The following is a 19,813-nucleotide window of genomic DNA, read 5'->3' on the forward strand; positions in this document are numbered from 1 at the left end:
GCTAATATTTAATTTATTAAAATAAAATACGCATTAAAGTACTGATTAATTGATAAAGAAATGTAGAAACAATGTGTTATATATACATGTTTTTAAAAAATTGGTTGAGGTCTGGTTCTGTGTTGAAATTTGACCCAAATCCTATGACATACGCAGGAAAACAAAACCCTTTTCTGCTGCAATAATTTTAAAATTTTGTAAAAGGAAGTTTCATCCAGAAATATAAATTTTCAAGTCAGACATCCCTAGCCTTTTAAATGATTGGTTATTACTGTATTATTATTTTTACTCATATGAGAAATCATCATGATTGTACAGGTGGAGTGCTAATTTAGACCTAAATTTACTGGGCACTCAGGGCCAATGAGCAGTGAGGGTAAATTCCATGACATGACATGGAACCTACCAGTAGGTTTTTAAGGTCTCATCAAAAAGACACAACTTTCATGTCAAAGTGCAAAGTGCTTGACAAAGGTACAGTTGCTACTTATTTCTTACATCTTAGGTTTGTCGGGGTCAGCTGTCGAGGCTTGAACCTACAACTTTCAGACCACTGTCAGCGAGCACTCTACTGACCCCAGCCTTTTAAAGAAGCAGATCTATAAGTGTTAATGGTATTTGTCATTTGCTGCCATGTTAATGATCACATATAGAAAAAAAAGTATTTTCCTCAAATTTTCCAACTTTTGGGTATCACAGATACTGAAGGAAAAAAAAATCCAACATATTATGGTATTCAAAAAACAGTTAAAAAATCAGTTCAAAATCTTTATTTATTACTGGATCTAAGATCTTACTTTCTTTTCTTGACCTCGAGCCTTGGACTTGGTCTTTCTGGACTTTCTTGAGTTTCCATTGACCTTTCTCTCAGTCCTACCCTTCTCTGTTTGACATTCTACACATTTTGTAAATAGCTGCCTTAACAACATCACGACAGAAAACAATGTCCTCCAAAATCCTTGATATCAGATACTGTGACCCAAAACACTGTGAAAATAATTGCTTTCCCCTAGTATTTATGGTCTATTTTGTTTTCATGTGCACAGGTCAATTTTAACTCCCCTGATTGGCTGAAAAGCAGGAGAGGTCACCTGAGGTAAGTGAACATGGCATATTGCATCACAGACCATTATCCTGAGCTGTCAAGACTTTTTTTATTGATTGCCTCTGTGATAATGTGTAAATTGGATTCAATCCAAAAGAATCTGTATCAGTGACTAAGGAGTAGGTCAAACACCTTAATCTGCATGGTCAATAACCCTGCATTGTTAACAATCTGCCGAGATACTGCAACATCTTGTATCTTGTATTAAGTCTTTTTCTTTCTTCTTTTTTTCTTAAATTTATTTCATCTAAGAATATTATACCATATGTCCTGAAATTAGTTTGCTATACATCTAGTAAAACAAAGAAAGAAGACAGAGGCAATTAATCTCTGCTGCAGAAGAAATAAGAATGTCTGTCTGCCAGGGACAATAAAGCGTTTGATGGGGGAACTTATCTGATAAGTTTTAAACTTGAGGATGTTCATTCTGTAATGCACAGTGTATAAACACCTTTATCTAAAAAAAAAAAATGTCATTGAAATTAAATCTTAATTTTTAGAGCAATTACCATTTTATACTTCTAAACGTATTTTGTTAAAAAATATTTGATCCAATGAAGTCATAATTAAAATATTTGCCCACCAGGAAAGGGCAACTGTAAGACATTTTGAAACTAAGGAATTTCTCCTTCAAGCTTATACCTGTCCAATGTTCATAAATTGGAGTATGAGATGTAAAAAAAAAAAAAAAAAACTGAAGTTTTTTAAAGAACTAAAGTGTTAAAATCTAAATATTTACCAAAACTTTCAAGATTTTCATATCATAGATATCTGTAATATTTGTTTAATTTTCAACTAGAAAATTAGCATTGATGTCTGTCCACAGTATAAAGCAAAAACAAATTGGCATTTCATGACTTCTCTTATGATTCTGTTATATGATCTGACTTAGAATTTACAAAATAGGGTGGATATATATACCAGCCTTTTTAGTGACTTTTTCAAAACTTTTTTTTAGATGACTTCTTACCATTATTAATTAAATGTGATATAATTAAAGAGAATTTGATGGATGAATAATTTTGAAAAAAAAAAGTTTTAAAAAAGAATCAAAAAGAGAAATATATTGTAATATAAATTGCTAACCCTTTACTCACATGTCAGTCATTGTACCTGGTATGTACAGTCATGTTGTACCATGTTGTTCATTAACCTAGTTTATACCAGCTTTTTACAGTACACTGTACTCAATATCTGTCATCATTATAACAAATAGGAAAGGCATCCTATCCTGGTTATGTGAACAAGAAAATGAATTCTCAACATATATCTGGTACTTCTCTACCTCTGCTAGGAGAGGAAGCACAACCTGGCAATCAGACAAGACATCGTGGCAAAATGACATGCCAAAATGATGGCTTCCTAACAGAGCAGACTGCGTATGTTGTGTCCTACATCTATGACTATGACTTTTTTTCACACCAACAGGTGTGAAAAGAAAATTGTAAGGACACAGCAATATAAATTCACATTTTAAAGTGGACCATCACAATACTATCATGCCAATATTATAGCTTCTACGAATATATGACAATACATCAGAAACCGAATATCTAGTTTGGATTACCTGCACATGCACCGTGGGACAGAAAGTTTGTTCATGGTTCCGCATTTCCTCCTTCCAAGCTTTTTCAACACGAGATTTCAGACACTGCACATACAGACTGGACATGTCTCCACAGTTAATTAAGCCCTCTAATCAAAGTCACAAATCTCAAATTCAGGGGCTTCTAGCCTCTCACAAACTTCACTTAATAATGCTAATTACTCCAGAACCTAAGCCTTTTTTATGTACTTATATAATTTTGCCAATTAGGTGGTGAGAGAAGTTAACAGTGAATATGAATAAAAAAATCACAGAGCAAAACCATATTCATCTGAGGTTATCATAATTCCTAGCTCTCCATGAATTTGTTACTGGGGTTCTATATATACATCCCAACAAACACATTAAATATTCCAAGATAACATCTCACTTTATCCTGCTACCACAACAATCATATCTTCCACACTGTGTAAATTTTCCCTCTTTTTATTTTCTGGCAGGTCAAAGAACACTTTCTTTTTTTTTTCTGTCCAATCGGATGATTTTACAAGCCTTCTTTCCTTTTGGTCAGTGATCCTAGGTTAAGATGACTCAACAAAAATATTCCAGGTCATTTAACTCCCTAAAGGGTACTTTTTTTAATTAATCAAGGTATAAATTCTCTGTAAATTTCTCAGCATAAGGACAGAATTGGACCAATTTATATTTCAGAATTAAAAGTTCAGCCATGCTACTGATTGTGAGGTATGGTTTTTCCTAAACACACACATGCTTCATGTTCCTCAGAAAATTTGGGTGATAACTTCTCCGAGAACTCAAAAATTCTAGCTGCCTCAGCTTTTAAAGGGGGAAAAAGTTATTTAAAACATACTCTCATTACTAGAAATAGGCCATGAAGTCAAGAATAGGCCAATTAAGAGTTAATTAGTTTATATTTAGCATTGGAAAGATTGCCTTCCTTTGGTAGAGCAATTATAGCAATAATCCATACACCATTATTGTATGTAAATCACTGTATAAGCAGATTCCAGGATCCAAGAAACAAACTGTCTCTAGAGCTATTCTGAAATATGGATACGTTTTTTTCACAAATTAAAGTACATGGCTGCATAATAATCGATTCTGTCACTAAGATGTCAGACATCTAGGATCTTACATATAGATGTAATCAACTGTAGCTACTAACATATGCCCTACACAAAACTCCCATCAATTCCATATCATCCAAACACAAGGTTTTTAGTAGGAATCTTGAAGTCCAGGGATCAAGAAACAACTAAACTGCATTTCGAGTTCTGGTGTCTATTGATTTCCTATGAATTCGTTCTTTTACTCAGACTAACTTTAACATACTTGTCATAAGTAACGTTAGAGCAGTCAAATCCAGCGATGTAGAGCCGAGATCATCAACACAGCCTGCTCTACTTGTCTGTTGACTTTAGTGTAGAGAATTAAGGTTCCAAGAGTTTTTCCATTTCATTGCTACTGAGGAATTTTTCTGAACAGTGTATTCCAAAAATAAACCTTGTATAAAGTAAATGTTCCTTTTTTCTTACTTTTCTTTCCTCTTTCTTACTCTGTTGGTGGTTCGTTTAATTTTCAAACATAAATTCTTCTTTCTGCATGTTTATTTTCATTGTCTGGGGATTTCGGAAAGGTTTATGAACTTCGTTCGCTGCATCCAAGTTCGTTTTTTTTTTTCACAATCCAACAGCTTTTAAGAGCATATGTTTTTCATACAACAGAAAGCAAGCAAAGCTGCTCTTGAAGGAAAGTCACACAGTGAAGCACAAAATCTGATAACCCTCTGACTTATGGAATATACCCAAGAAGCACCTGCTATATTTATTTTGATAAAATATTTATACTAGATAGATGATATAACTTATTTTCATCCAAATGACTGAATTTAAGCATCTTATTGATATATATTATATATATTAAGCTAATACTCTTAAATACTGATATATTACTTTGCACACTCTACAACAGATGACTGCATTAGAGTTATCTTTCTTGCACTGCACTTAAATCCGTTTCCTCTTCAAACATTTTTACAACACAGTAGGAACTTTGTCGGTTATCTACTAGCTGGATCAATTAGCCTGCCATAGGCAGATCATCAGGTTCAAAAACAGCTGACTCAAGATTTATGTGTTAACAAAGAACTTATCCAAACATTTCATTTTCTCCACAGGGTGTGTCTAAAGCAACTCCCTACTAGGTAGAGATTTTAATCAATGAAAACAAAATAAGGGTATATAACACAAAATTAAGATTTTTGTTTAACCTAAATATGTCAACAAAAGACAGTATAGTTTACCAAAGAAGGTAGCTTCATAAAAATATGTCATGGATTACTCCATAACTTATAAGTAAAAGAGCTAGGAAATGCAACTGCATGTATACATGTTTGTGAGTAATTAAAAGTGAAGTGATTTATCTAATCTACATAACCACACAGAATAACCAACACAGTGCCACCCTGTGTAATGTTATCTCAGATATCATAGGCCCTCACCTTGCAGTTACTGGTTTTTGTTGCAAAAATCCCCCTCCCAGAATTATTTGCAGATAACTGAAAAGTGTTTGAAATTATTAAAGATGGCTTCACTTTAAAATAAAATCAATCAATGCAGTTCAGAAATACAGAGAGTTTGAACACTTCAACAAATTGTACAATAGATGAACCTTTGTCCTCGACAAAATAAATGTACGTCCCTTTGAGAGAAATGAAAGGCAAAGTTATCAAACACTGGAAGATTTTACAGAATCATTACACACTAATTCACCATTGGCCTTATTTAATATTGCCATGAAGGAGACATAATAAGAACTGTAAACATGGTAAATAAGCTATACAAACCTGTTGCTTTACTCTTAATCATGTTGGTAAGTTGTCGACTAAACTTCCCAAGAAATTATCCGACTTTAACTTGAAAAAATTCACCGTTTTAGCATTATTGATATTGGAGTTTTTTAATTTCCTTACCTGCGTGATTTTTTTCCTTCTCAATTATATTCCGCCCTTTATAACCAACTAAACTAAAGTCAACACATAAAACACGAGAGTAAGCGAACATTGGAGAAGGTGACCTTCACATTATATTGTCCATTAAAAGTAAGTGTCCTTTCTCATAATTAATGCAGGGTCAAGACAAGATAGAAAGTCGCAATTAATGACTGTCTACCATAGCTAGGGTCCTAATCGTCCTACATTAAAAAAGTGATGTACCAACATCTATCTTGACAAGCTTAGCTTACAGACATTGTCAGACCAGAAATAGCAGCAGTGGTGTAAATTACACCCCCTAAATGTTGCTGATTGATAGAGTAAGTGGACTGCTGGCTAACACATAATTAATACATCATGTCACTGGTCAGCATTGTTAGGAATAAGAATGGTCAACACCTCTTAACCAGGTCAACAGAACTCCCTCAGGCCTCAATAAACTTCTGTAAGAAGTCACTCTGGAACATCTGGATTGTCCAGAGTGGGGGTAAGTTAACTCAATCAAGAGGACATAATACACTCTGTTCTATAGACAATTACTGAGGGTTCATTAATGGATTTGTTTCCTATTGGGATCTTGTTGTTAGTTACTCAGATATTAGTGTACTTATACTGTATACTCTTGCAAGTAGTCCTTGTATCTCTTGAATCGGGCTATGTGTATAGCTGTATGTATCATTCATATTTGATGTTTTAAACACACAAAGAACAGTAGCTAGCTGTTATATAAAGCAGTGGCAGATCCAGGATTTTTTGAAAGGGGGGCCCTAAAGGCCGGGGGTCTGGAAGCTTCTGAGTTTTGCTAGTTTTTAAGACACTTTTTTGAGCTATTCTAGCTGTATTTATTTAAATTTGTGATTGCAAAAGGGGGGCCCGGGCCCCCCAGGCCCCCCTCTAAATCCGCCAATGTAAAGACAAGAAAAAAAGACGATCCTGGTAATTCATACACAGTTACAAACTGCAAGTCCAAGTAAAGTTATTTCTATATCACACAATATTACACATACAGGTACAATAACTAAAGTTTGGGGTTCTCTTCATACCCAAAAAGAACCGATTTGTAAAATAACTTATATTACACATCAAGTACGGATAAAACAAATTCACTCTGATGACCCCAAGGAGTTGCTCTATTGAAGAGTTTGACTGTGTAAGTGGATTACACCTAATGTAATAGTTCAACACTTTGAAATTATTATAATAACATAGGTAATCAGAGATTACAGAGCTCACCTCAACGAATGTTGTCTTTAAGTAAGGCAAAGTCCCACACTAAACTAATAATCTAGGAGTGTGCATCCCTAGATGCAACATTTATGCAATTTTGGTCTGATAGGGCTTGCAGTTACTTGGGAGTGGTCTTATCTGAAAACTTAAAACTAGTCACTCATTCAGAAAATGTAATGAGAAAATATAGGTCAGATTCAGCATCTGAAGCAAGTTCAGTAGTGTGCATCCTTAAATGTATCATCCATGCAAGTTTGGTCAATATAGGGCTTTTAGTTACTTGGAAATGGGATCTGCTCCAAAAACTTTAACCTGGTCACTCATCCGGAAAATATAGGTCAGATCCAGCATCCAAAGCAAGTCCAGTAGTGTGCATCCTTAAATGTATCATCCATGCAAGTTTGGTCAATATAGGGCTTATAGTTACTTGGAAATGAGATCTGCTCCAAAAACTTTAACCTGGTCACTCATCCGGAAGATATAGGTCAGATCCAGCATCCGAAGCAAGTCAAGTAGTGTGCATCCTTAGATGTATCATCCATGCAAGTTTGGTCAATATAGGGCTTATAGTTACTTGGAAATGAGATCTACTCCAAAAACCTTAACCTAGTCACTCATCCGGAAAATGTAGGTCAGATCCAGCATCCGAAGCAAGTTCAGTAGTGTGCATCCTTAGATGTATCATCAATGCAAGTTTGGTCAATTTAGGGCTTATAGTTACTTGGAAATGAGACCTGCTCCATAAACTTTAACCTGCTCCAAAAACTTTAACCTGCTCCAAAAACATTAACCTGGTCATTCTTTAGCTGAAATTGCAGCATCTGAAACCTTGACTGGTACAATGAAACACACTAGAAGCATCCTCCATGCATCTCTGACTAATATAGGCCATAGAAGTACTTGAAAAGAAAACTGCTCCAAAAACCTTAACCTGGGACGCCGACGCCGACACTGACGCCGACGCCGAGGGTATTACATAAGCTCCCCCAACTTCGTTGAGGTGAGCTAAAAAGGGATAATTATAATAACCAGATTGCCTTAATCAGTGAAGTGAATCTTTGGATTAAGTCTATAATTCTGGGGAAGACCTATCACACTGGAATAAAGGAATGCTACATCTCATCAGATTCACTTATCCATTCCTTATAAGATGCATTAACATGATAACTTAATCTGTGTTCAGGGTCTTGATATCAAGGGCCTGGGCATTTTTGATTGGGAAAAAATAGTGACATTTGCTTGAAATTGGGAAAAATATTTCATGTAAGGAAGTATCGAAAAAGAAAAAAAACCAGTGTATAAAACAGGTATATAAATGGACTTCTTTTGGCTTTCAATTTGAAAAAAATAAGGGTTAATTACTAAATCAATTTTGAGTCAAAAATCGTAATTCGTGGCCTGTGAAGGAGATTTATGAACAATAAGACTACCCTGCTACCACGTTTTTATCATTGTTTGGGAATTTTAAAGCAAAAATTGGGAAAAATAGCTTCTTTTTAGCACTGGGAATGGGACCTTATTTTGGCCCCCTAAAGACCCGTAAAAAAACCCTGGTATTTCTGTCAATTACAATTATGAAGTACATGATAACCATAATAAGGAACTTCAAGTAAATTTGCATGTGTGTAATATAAATATGAAACACCTAAATATTTCACAATTACAATACTAACACAATATTTTACATGCACAAAAGAATGAAATAATTTGTTTAACATTAATAAAATCCGTGCAGGTAGTCTCACAAACAAATCTGTTAATCACCCCTAAATATATACCCCTAGCTATTACCCAGTGATAAATTTACAAGCAAAGATGCCTCTTTGACCCTCCTGCATTATATCTATATATACATATACCAGTCAGGGCATGATGAAAACAAGTTAGTTTTAAAATAAATTCATTTGTTCATTACATGTGTATTTGGGGTTGTCTCTCCTTGGTTTTGTTTATTCAGGTTATTTCCACTTCATTTTTCATTATATATACCTTCAAAATTTCACATGTTGAAATATTAAAAAAAAAAATGATTTCAGTTATTTTATCATTAACCCTACCTCACTTTCGGATTATTGAACAAAAATCTACAGCCTTCACAAAAAAATGCAAGATACAGAAATTGTACATGGATAATCAAGAATTTTATAAAAATTATTCAAAGTGTAGGCAAAATTGGAGGAAAATGTGCCAATACTGACCACTGAAATATTCAAAAAATAGAATTATTTTCCCCTGAAAAATACCACAATATTCTGATAAATACCACACTATCTGCTTGGGATATATCGTTACATTTAACATGTTTAATAAGTGAAGTACATGTATAACTTCCTCATTCTTGTGTTATCTTAACTCGCCAGCAAACTAAAAATATTGATGTTTTTGAACAAAATAACTAGACATTCTAGTTTTTAAGAATTAACTCAGATGAATTATTCCTTTGTTTAGTCATAAATGAGTGAAGTAACCTAAGCAAGTTAAATCAGATCCATCATGCCTCTGATGTATACAGGAAGAGAAACTTTGACAAAGTTTAACACTGCAGGGTTAAAAGATCAATAATGCAAAAATATACTATATCCTGATAAATAAAATATTTCCTGTATATTAGATGGCACAAAATACTGTACATGTTTTGTTTATCCCCCCCCCCCTTTCACAACCACCAAAGAGGGAAAAAATCAGAATCATTCTTATCTTTAAAAAGTGCCTTACATCTACGTCATACAATGTTCCATCAATCTTGATGACTATAGGCCTTTGTTCTCATTTAAAACAGTGTAATAAAAATTAAAAAACACAAATACCTCCAGTGTAGATTGGTTAACATTGGGTAAAGTGGAAAGTAAAGGCTTACTACAGAAATATATCCCTTTCATAAAATATTTATCTTCCTTTTGAGACTAATGAAAGAACTCCACTTCTTCAGGTGTTGTATCAATGAATTCTTAATATAAAGTGGGTCCAAAAAACACAACCTTGGAAAAACACTATTTTCCCTTTTTTTCCTTGAAGCATCTTATACCATAACTCCTCACAACATGTCCTGCCACTTTTCTTTTTTCTCTTGTATAAAGAACTTTCAATGCAACAAACTATCAGGTTGAAACTTACCTGAAAGAAAAAATGAAAGCTTTAACTTATAATAAGTAATTTTTTTTTATGTAATCAGTCTATAACTGCTGCATAAAACTGTCAGTTTAACTTTGACTTGTATGTAATTATATGACTATATGACAAAGTTCAGAGTTTGCCTGCATGACAAAAGGTAATTTTAAAATTCACTGCAGTTCTTCATGAAACATATTAGCAGGATTTTTTTTTTTGAAAATTTGAATATAAATATTTACATGTAAAATTGGATATTTTAACCTAATCAACAGAAGATAGAATGTAACCTTATCTAAGAAGGAAGTTTAACCAATTTATAAATAGCTTTATGTAACTTTAAATACTGGAAATACTGTTATGTAAATATCAATACACTGTGACAATGAAAAAATAGTTTAACCCAAATGAAAACTTTGGTGTAACCACTTATAGTATGGCCAACATCAAACATCCACACTATCATGATCTTCTCTGCAGCCAGAGAACAAATTAATTATATAAATGAGACGTAGATTACTTTTTTTAAAATCAGAAATGAAGTGTGTTAATTCTTTGATCTAGGCAGGCTACTGACAGTTTGCAGCATTATCTCAAACAGACGAGATGGATTTCGGAGAGTCTCAATGTATGTACAGGCAGTACTGATGATTCATAATAATCAACTGAATGAAGTAAACAAACAGAATCCTCCATTATGATCATTACTGATGTTACCCTAGATTTGTATGTAACAACTTGTAGCTGTAGAAATATGTTTTTGGACAGAATTTTCTGTTAGGAGCCACATATGCCTATAATCTGGAGGATAGCTGTAGTTAATGCTTTAAGGTCCTCCTGTTTATGATACAAACTCATGCACTACTTTAATCCCTTGGTAATCAGAAACCTTAAAAGCAATCTTCAATGACACTCTCTGATCAATATAGTCATCATTTCATCTTGATGTTTTTAAAAGCATATTTGCAGTATTTAATTCTCACAATCTCCAGTAAAATGCTTACAATATTGAATTTCAGTGGTATTCATTGTTCTCCATTTATGTATCATATCATTAAAATATTTTGAAATATCTGCAAGTACAAATATAACATAAATATGAGCCCCCAGTTACAGTTCCCTGATGTAAAATACACCAAATGACTGATACAAATTGATCAGAGCTGTGCAGTATTTTGTTGTTTTTTTTTTTTTTGGATGGTGTAATTCCATTAACTGAGTTTCTCCACATTTCACTTTAACTTCAGGATTGACTTGATCAGATATAACAACCATGCCATGTAAATTGATTTTGATCCCTGATCCACATATATCTTTATTTGGATTTTAACAGAACTACACAAACCCATCAGTATCCCAATTAAGAGCTGTAATTAAAAGAGAGAGGTTTAACATATTATTTTTCCTTGCAGTGATTTTTTTGCAGGTTTGATCCCAGGAGTACACTGTTAACTACAGTCAAACCTCAGTGTCTTGAACTCAATGGGACCCCCCCCCCCCAAAAAAAAAAAAAGATGTTCAATGATAAAATACTCAAAGAATGAGTGGTCATAGGACTTCCAAATCACTTTGACATATCCATGGTAATCAAGAATACTAAAGTTACAACTGTATTTATACTGACTGCACAGCAATTCAAATATTCATTTATGCTAATGCTATTAGTACTGGAATAATCATGGTCATTTATAAACAGAAAATTCTAAAACCATGTAGACTAATCCCCCCCCCCCCCCAAAACATCTACTCAGTCTTCATTAATGTGTGTTCAATGCAGCATCTGTAGATTACATCAATATAAGCTTCCACGCATCAGATTTATTATAATACAGATTTGATTTTGATACCAATTATATTGAGCTATAGATTTAAAAACCATCAGTAAAGCATAAAATGTTGATCATATGTTACTAACAATCCATAGATGAATCATATTTTAAAGTTAAGACACAGCTTGTGGTAACTAAGCTGTGGAAATGCTGATTGTTAAGTACAGGTGGTCATGTTGTTCCTGTAACCCTCCCCTCAACCCCTCCCCCTAAAAAGGGAATAAAAAGTTGCTACTAGGGCATAAAACTCTGGGTGTAGTGGGTAAACTGAATACATTGAATGATTTTTCAAGAAGAGCTTATACAAAGATGAGCTTCTACAAAAAATTATGAAACATATTAAGCAGCAAGTTCTCTTATTTTATATGTAAATGACTGTAATCTCTTCTATATCCAATCAAATTGTCCCCAATACAACAATGAATAAGATTTCTTACCAATAGCTTTTCACTTCTTCATTGGATAAAACAGTGTACTGATGTGGGCATAATAAGATTCAAACAAGAGGCCCCTGGGCCACAACGCTCACCTGAGTAACTTGGGCCTTGCTGTTTTTCACCTGATCCCCCCCCCCCCTTGTAGTACTTATTGTGGCCTTACCCTACCCCCAGGGTCATGATTTGAGCAATTAGAATCTACACTACCCAAGGATGCTTCCACATAAGTTTCAGCCTTTCTGGCCCAGTGGTTCTTGAGAAGAAGATTTTTAATGATTTTTACTACATATTTCAATGTAAAACTTGGATTCCCTATTGTGGCCCCACCCTACCCCCAGGGGTCATGATTTGAACAATTCAGAATCTACACTACCCCAGGATGCTTCCAAATAAGTTTCAGCTTTTCTGGCCCAGTGGTTCTTGAGAAGAAGATTTTTAAAGATTTTTACTACATATTTCAATGTAAAACTTGGATTCCCTATTGTGTCCCCGCCCTACCGACGGGGGTCCTGATTTGAACAATTTAGAATCTACACTACCCCAGAATGCTTCCACATAAGTTACAGCTTTTCTGGCCCAGTGGTTCTTGAGAAGAAGATTTTTACTACATATTTCAATGTAAAACTTGGATTCCCTATTGTGGCCCCGCCCTACCCCCGGGAGTCATGATTTGAACAATTTAGAATCTACACTACCCAAGGATGCTTCCACATAAGTTTCAGCCTTTCTGGCCCAGTGGTTCTTGAGAAGAAGATTTTTAAAGATTTTTACTAAATATTTCAATGTAAAACTTGGATTCCCTATTGTGGCCCCGCCCTACCCCCGGGGGTCATGATTTGAACAATTTAGAATCTACACTACCCAAGGATGCTTCCACATAAGTTTCAGCCTTTCTGGCCCCTTGGTTCTTGAAAAGAAGATTTTTTAATGACCCAACCCAATTTTTGTCTTTTCTTGATTATCTCCCCTTTGAAGGGGACTTGGCCCCTCAATTTAACAATTTAAACTCCCCTTCACCCAAGGATGCTTTGTACCAAATTTGGTTAAAATTGGCCCTCTTGAGAAGAAGTTGAAAATGTGGAAAGTTTACAGACGGACGGACAGATGGACAACGGGTGATCAGAAAAGCTCACTTGAGCTTTCAGCTCAGGTGAGCTAAAAAGTTTGATGAAAAAATGGGCAAACCTGCTCCAGAAGTGCACAGAGAGAGAGAGAGAGAGAGAGAGAGAGAGAGAGAGAGAGAGAGAGAGATTAATTCTCCACTATATTATTTTGTCAGCTGGAATGATTTCTAATTGAGTGACAAATGATTAACAGATAATAGCTAGGTCCCTGTGACATTTATTACCCCCCAATGAATTCCTCCTGTTCTAAGCCTGTCCTATAAAACCTGTCCTGAGTCAATCTAATCATCAGGCATTGTATCAACATCTGTTCCTCCATCAGTTAATCCTAGCCATGATCAAAGTGGATCAAAGTCTTTGGCACTAATTTAAAATTGTATATTTATTTAGAACTGGGCCACAAGATACAGGCATGAAGCAGTAAAGGGACAGAACTCAGTATGCTATATACTTAAATTTTCATATTTCCTGGTGTAAACACATAAATCTACTCAATCACTAATCATGCATCTGAATATGCCTGTCCTCAATGAACCTAGAATCCTTTTTTTCACCTTTGTGCACCATATTTCTAATTACATTTCAGGATTAACTCCATAGCTGCATCACAGGAACAGCCATCACTTGCACTCTGTTTGACACAAAGTTTCTGAGTGCACGCTGCACAATGCCAGGCCAACATTCATGATACAAGTATTTTACAAACTTGTGATGGTGTGATCTGATGCATGACAACTGAACATATAATGGCCACGCAGTTGCAGAACATATACAAAATTTCTGTCATTACATGGTATATAATTTTTTAAAAACATTTTTTTCATTGTTCTACATACATGCCATTAGTTTCCACCACAATTTTACATTCACAATCAATAATACCACTTTAAACTAAATTGTAGAGCATACACTACAATTTTTCAGTCACATGTGTCATATATCATTGGAGTATACATTAATGGTCTTTGAAAATACAATGATTGCGCATGACATATTAGAATACATACATATTGCGCATTGAAATATCCCTGTATTATAGAACATTTGTGACTGTACTCAGAAAGAATTTGAAATATTTTGGATAATGACACTGCATATATGTTTTCAGTGTTTAAATCAATTCTCAGGCACCTGGTTTATTATCCAGTTTACTATCTCAATATACATAGGCCTCTAATCTCGTGAATTTCGACCTAGCACACAGTGACCACTAAAGATTGATCTTCTTATCCTCTACTTATAATTCGTAAAGTTTAAAAAATTATACGATTGATTATCCTTTCTTTCTTTTTTTTATAAATAGACCACGACATCTTTTCAAAAGTGGGTCAGCCTTGCATTATCCGACACACATATATTTATGCAATTTTTCACAATTTACCATATCCCTTAATCCGAGATCCATTTAAATCATTTTATTGACCACTTATACAGTTTAAGATCAATATAACTACCCTGTGACAGATATAGAATTCATTTTGTCCAATATTCCTTGATTTAATAATTATTCGAACATTGAAATACTTAATCTCCTAGCTACTTTGAAGCCTTAAATTCTCACACAAATTCATCCCTAATTCTGAACTCTGACAAAGTTTCGTTCACAATTAAACACAAACTACAACTTACCTCTATAATTACAATGATCAATCCAAAAACGTAATTTGTGATTTTATGAGGTTCCCACAAGAACAAGTTTCACTGAACAAAGATATTTAAACTTTCCACAGTTCATTCATGTACCCTACACTGAGGCACATGTGTTAATGCTTCAACACTAGCAGTCAGATAAAGGCCGACCTTCACCTTCCCCCAAACAGCAAATGATCAATAGGGGCCCACTATTTACTAATGTCCATCTGAGGCACCCTAAGGGAATTTAGTAATTTAACAATCAATCATGTTCTTCCCGTATTGACTCAGAGTTGCAATAAGGTTGTTGGGTAATTAGACACAAAAGAGGAATTCAACTACTATAGTCAATGATATAAGGTTTCTTCAGGTGTAACATATTTCATAATGTTGCATATGTGGATAGCTATAAATACTTCCATTGGAAAACAAAATATTGCCTGAACTTTGCTTGAACAATACATCAAATTTTTTTTAAAAAGAACTTAGCTAAAATTGTTTACAACTATTCATCAAGGTTTTTAAGTATATGTATAACTCTTAAGACCGTGAACCCTGTCAAGATTTGTAATATGTTTACTTTTGTACTTTGTCACCTTAATGAAATGTGTCAACACCACAATACATTTACATTTTCACCTCTTATCCATCAGGAATCGACTTAATGACACTAAGAGGTGAGAATAATTCAGCGTAATTAACTTAACCATCATCAAACCTCTTTCATACAATAATTAAACTGTATACCACCCTCTCAAGAGAGAGAGGGAGGGAGGGAGAGAGAGAAAAACCTTCACTGTCATACTTTTATTTTATGATACTTTATTTGAAAAATGTTCCTTTAAAAAATATGTCAGCTTTGCTGACATCTCAGTCACAAGTCCTGACCAAGGGGCTGACTGAAATTTTGTACATACTGGTCAGGAATATTATTCTGTAATCAGGGGCGTAGCTTGACTTTAAATTCTAGTGAGGCAAAACTATTGTGGCCAGGGTCTGGAGGTTGCCTTAGGCCCCCAGCAGGTTCAGGTGGGGTGGGAGTTCGGGGGGTGAAGTCCCCGACGGAAAATGAATTTTGGGGTTTTAGAATGCAAAAATCATACCTGTCCTGGACAGAAATTTCATATTAAATTTTATCGGTTTCATCATTGAAGACTTCAACGTGCGTAAAATACTATATATTCAAAAGTATTTAATTGAGGAGCCTGAAGAAAAAACTAACTAAATTATGGAAAGGGGAAGATGCTAAAAAATCTAGTGAGGCAGTTGCCTCATTGCCACAATGGAAGCTACGCCCCTGGTAATTTTAAGCTTTTAAAAACAATTGTAGCAGAGAATCAATCAGGTCACAATAATAAGGTATATCTTATTTGTGTGATAGTAAACTTTTTGGTCTGACAGTCTTAAATCTATGTGAAATTGAGTTTTAGAATGATGAATCCTGACATTCAACCACAAAATACAAAAGATCCTTTCTAAGACTTGAAAATCAATATAAGAAATCATGCCCTATAAAAACAATGTTTTTAAGAGGAAGAAAGAAAACTTCATAATGACTAACAAATAGATTCTTACACAGTTCAGTAGTTCATTGACATAACAGCAAAACACATAAATGAAACTGCAATCCATCCATCTTAAAGAGCAGTTAAAAATGAAGTCCCCCTACAGTGATGCTTTAATATGACTTCCATTTGAAATTTATCAGCCTTGACAAGTCATAGAAACAAGGAAATTCTGTATACTTAAACAGACACAGACATTAAAAGTTGACACGCATTATATAAAATCTCTAATGAGAGGGGTTTACATGAATGGAGCATGAAGTCAATATATCTGTCAGCACTTTTTAATGAAACCTTTATTTTATTACTCAAAAGGAAAGCTGAGCTTTAATGAATCATAACTGAAAGTGTTGACATCACTGAAAAGACCTAAAGACATTTAATAAGAATTCATTTTCCTTGCAAAAACCGAGCTACTTGGGCTTGTATATTGGAAAACTTATCCTCATAGATACTTCTTGATGAAAAGTGTATATATCAGGGATGGCTCTAGCTTTCTGATTTAGAATAGGAACTACTACTAGGAGTGACATAATATACAATGCAAACTACCAGCACCTCTGAATTTATAATCAATGGAAAGATCCTTTTCAAAAAAAATAATCTTGTCTCACTTTTTAAAACTGATGCACTGGAGACTCAAAATCAGATTATGTAATACTGGTCATTAAAAGGCCATGAATAGAGTATGATTGATGGTTTGCCTCCTTAGAGTCATCATCCAGGCAAGTTTGACAGAAAATTATATAGCCTACTGGAGAATAGCCTGACCAGAGCTATACTCATAAAGGAACTGATGTAGCCTACTAATGCAGCGTCTGAAACCTCACTGCATAATCTGCAAACTTAATTAACACACTAACATAGATTTATCACCTTAACTAGTCCATGACAGCTTTAAAGTTAGAGAAATAAATCAAAGTACCAGCTATCATTAAAAGACCCATTCCCTGGTGGGCTCCAGGGGAACCCTGGGATAGGAGAGCTGAGTACTGAAACCTTGGTGTTCATCTACATAACATTGCCAATTGTATGATTTTTGCTAGGTACCACTTAAAATGTAGAAGGAGTTCCACTGTAAATTTTAAAGAATTTTTAAGCCAGAATTCCCCCCCCCCCCCAGGCCTATGGGGACCACTGAGGAGGGGGGAGGTAAGCCTTTGTGCACATCCATCTGACACACCGATTATATGTATGCAGTCAGACTTTTTAGCCTACCTGTAAGGTTGTGATGATAAGACAATATGACAAATAGATATGAGTACAGCAACAGATACATTAGAAAGGTGAGTATATAGACAAATGAAGAGGTAAGCTTGAGAAACTTAAGGAAAAAAGAAGAGAAAATGCGGAAATTAACAAAGCAATGACTACATCTGTTTATATGTACACAATAAGTATCCCTGGAGTTTGATAGTTAACAGACAGCTTATTAAATAAACAAGTTTATTAACCTTAACTGTAGGTAAGAAAGATAAAATAAACTCAGGCTCTGTTTTAATCATTTCTGTTATCTAGCTATCATACAATTTCAGTATATGACTGTATAGATAATACAGTTATCATGTAGATTAGCACTAGCTCCCTCAGAAGACCAGTCAGTTTTAATGCCATGTCCTGTAAATGTAGCTACAACCTCCCTGGAGGATGACTTCCTCTTCACTTGTGACATTTACAGCTACTTAACAATTCATATTGTCCCCAGAATCTGATACCCTGAGGTACATAAGAGGAGAAATCAACTCCTCCAAACAGTCATCTGTTTCCTTTCCTTGAACACAATTTAGTTTTCCCCCAAAGGACATTATTATTCCATTAACACAGTCATGGCCTGTTTTTGGTCCATTAACAACTGAATTTTCTCTCTGCCCTCAACAAGCATCAATTGTATCTGGAGAATCACTTGGTAGTCAATTAAATTGTCAGTCTGTGGTGATGACTGACATACAAACATTTATATATGTTGCTGTAAACTTTAACAATGCTTGACATAGAATTGTTTGCTAAGAAACATTGTACCCTGACTGACTACATAAGAATTTCAGGAAGCTGGCATCAGCTTAAACCCCAGCAGACATCCAAGTTTTATAGCTATTGCTATACATTACTAAGTTAACATATAACTTCACAATGAAATATTCAGATCAACATTGTTGTTTGAGGAAATGTTTAGAGTATTTTTTCAAAAGAGATCTTTTACATATTAGTATATAAATCATAGCCAGACTGTATGATTTGCATTGACATACTGTGCAGAGTTTATTTGACGTAAACATGCAGATTTCTTTCTTTTATTTTTTGAGAAAATTTAATTACCAGTATGCTCAAAAAGTTAATGAAATTAAAAGCCTTGTTAAAGGTGCTTAGACACAGATTTGAACTTAATATTTTCTCAAACTTTCTGTATAATATCACGACTTATATATTGCAATATCATTTCACACGAAAATATAATTAAAAACTTATTTTATCTGGAAATTATTGGAACTACGAATTCCGGGACGCGTTTGATAAGCACATCTTTGCACTCACACAAAGTGTAACCTTATCTTAATATTTAAGACAAGAAGCGATTTTGTTCAGTATTAATGAAAAATATTACATCTATAATCCAGAAAATTTAGAGTAGAAATGTTCGAAAGCAAAACCAACTCGCCAGTATTGTCAGTCCATGCTCTGTGATGTGTACAGAGTTTAACAAATTGAACACACCCGTGAAACGTAAACTGTTTTTGTAAACAGGGCACGAGCTCTGTTATTGTTAATGTTTATGATTCACTACGATTCAATTGTTAAACTCTGCACACACCACTGAGCACGGACTTACAATACTGTGAATGGGTTTTGCTTTCGAACATTTCTGGATTATAGTTTTAATATTTTTCATTTATACACAATAAAATTGCCACTTTTCTTAAGTATTAAGAATAAAATTAAAATATGTGAAAGCGCATGGATGTGTCAATCCAAACGCGTCCAGAAATTCCAAGTTTTAATAACTTTGAGATGAAATAAGATTTTTATTATATTTTAGTATGAAATGCTATAGCAACATATAGGTCATGAAATTATACAGAAAATTTGAGAAAATTATAACTTCAAATCTGTGTCCAAGCACCTTTAAATATCAAATATCATGTTGAAGGAGTCATGTATGTTATTTCAGAAATCATAGGAGATTGAAGAAGGAAACACCTAGCCAATTGACTTTAGTGATAAAATGATGG

General features: G+C 34.4%; 1 protein-coding gene across 8 annotated transcripts in view; it reads right to left on the bottom strand.

The window, feature by feature from the left end:
• The window catches only part of LOC133188475 (5'-AMP-activated protein kinase subunit gamma-1-like), a 124,564-nt gene that overhangs the window by 33,137 nt on the left and 71,614 nt on the right, over window positions 1–19,813 (bottom strand). Inside the window, exon 1 of one of the 8 annotated variants that reach the window (XM_061323927.1) lies at window positions 16,597–16,669. The exons of 5 other annotated variants lie outside the window; for them this stretch is intronic. In XM_061323927.1, the coding sequence (XP_061179911.1) occupies window positions 16,597–16,653 (57 nt within the window). In that variant the 5' untranslated portion in view covers window positions 16,654–16,669. Of the gene's footprint in view, window positions 1–797; window positions 967–2,672; window positions 2,817–16,596; window positions 16,670–19,813 lie in introns of those variants that run through there. 2 more of the 8 variants (XM_061323924.1, XM_061323923.1) reach the window with 2 other exon arrangements.

Source organism: Saccostrea echinata, unplaced genomic scaffold (genome assembly GCF_033153115.1).
Source record: "Saccostrea echinata isolate AGI-Se365-2 ecotype Australia unplaced genomic scaffold, CSIRO_AGI_Sech_v1 ptg000016l, whole genome shotgun sequence".
Lineage (NCBI taxonomy): Eukaryota > Metazoa > Mollusca > Bivalvia > Ostreida > Ostreidae > Saccostrea > Saccostrea echinata.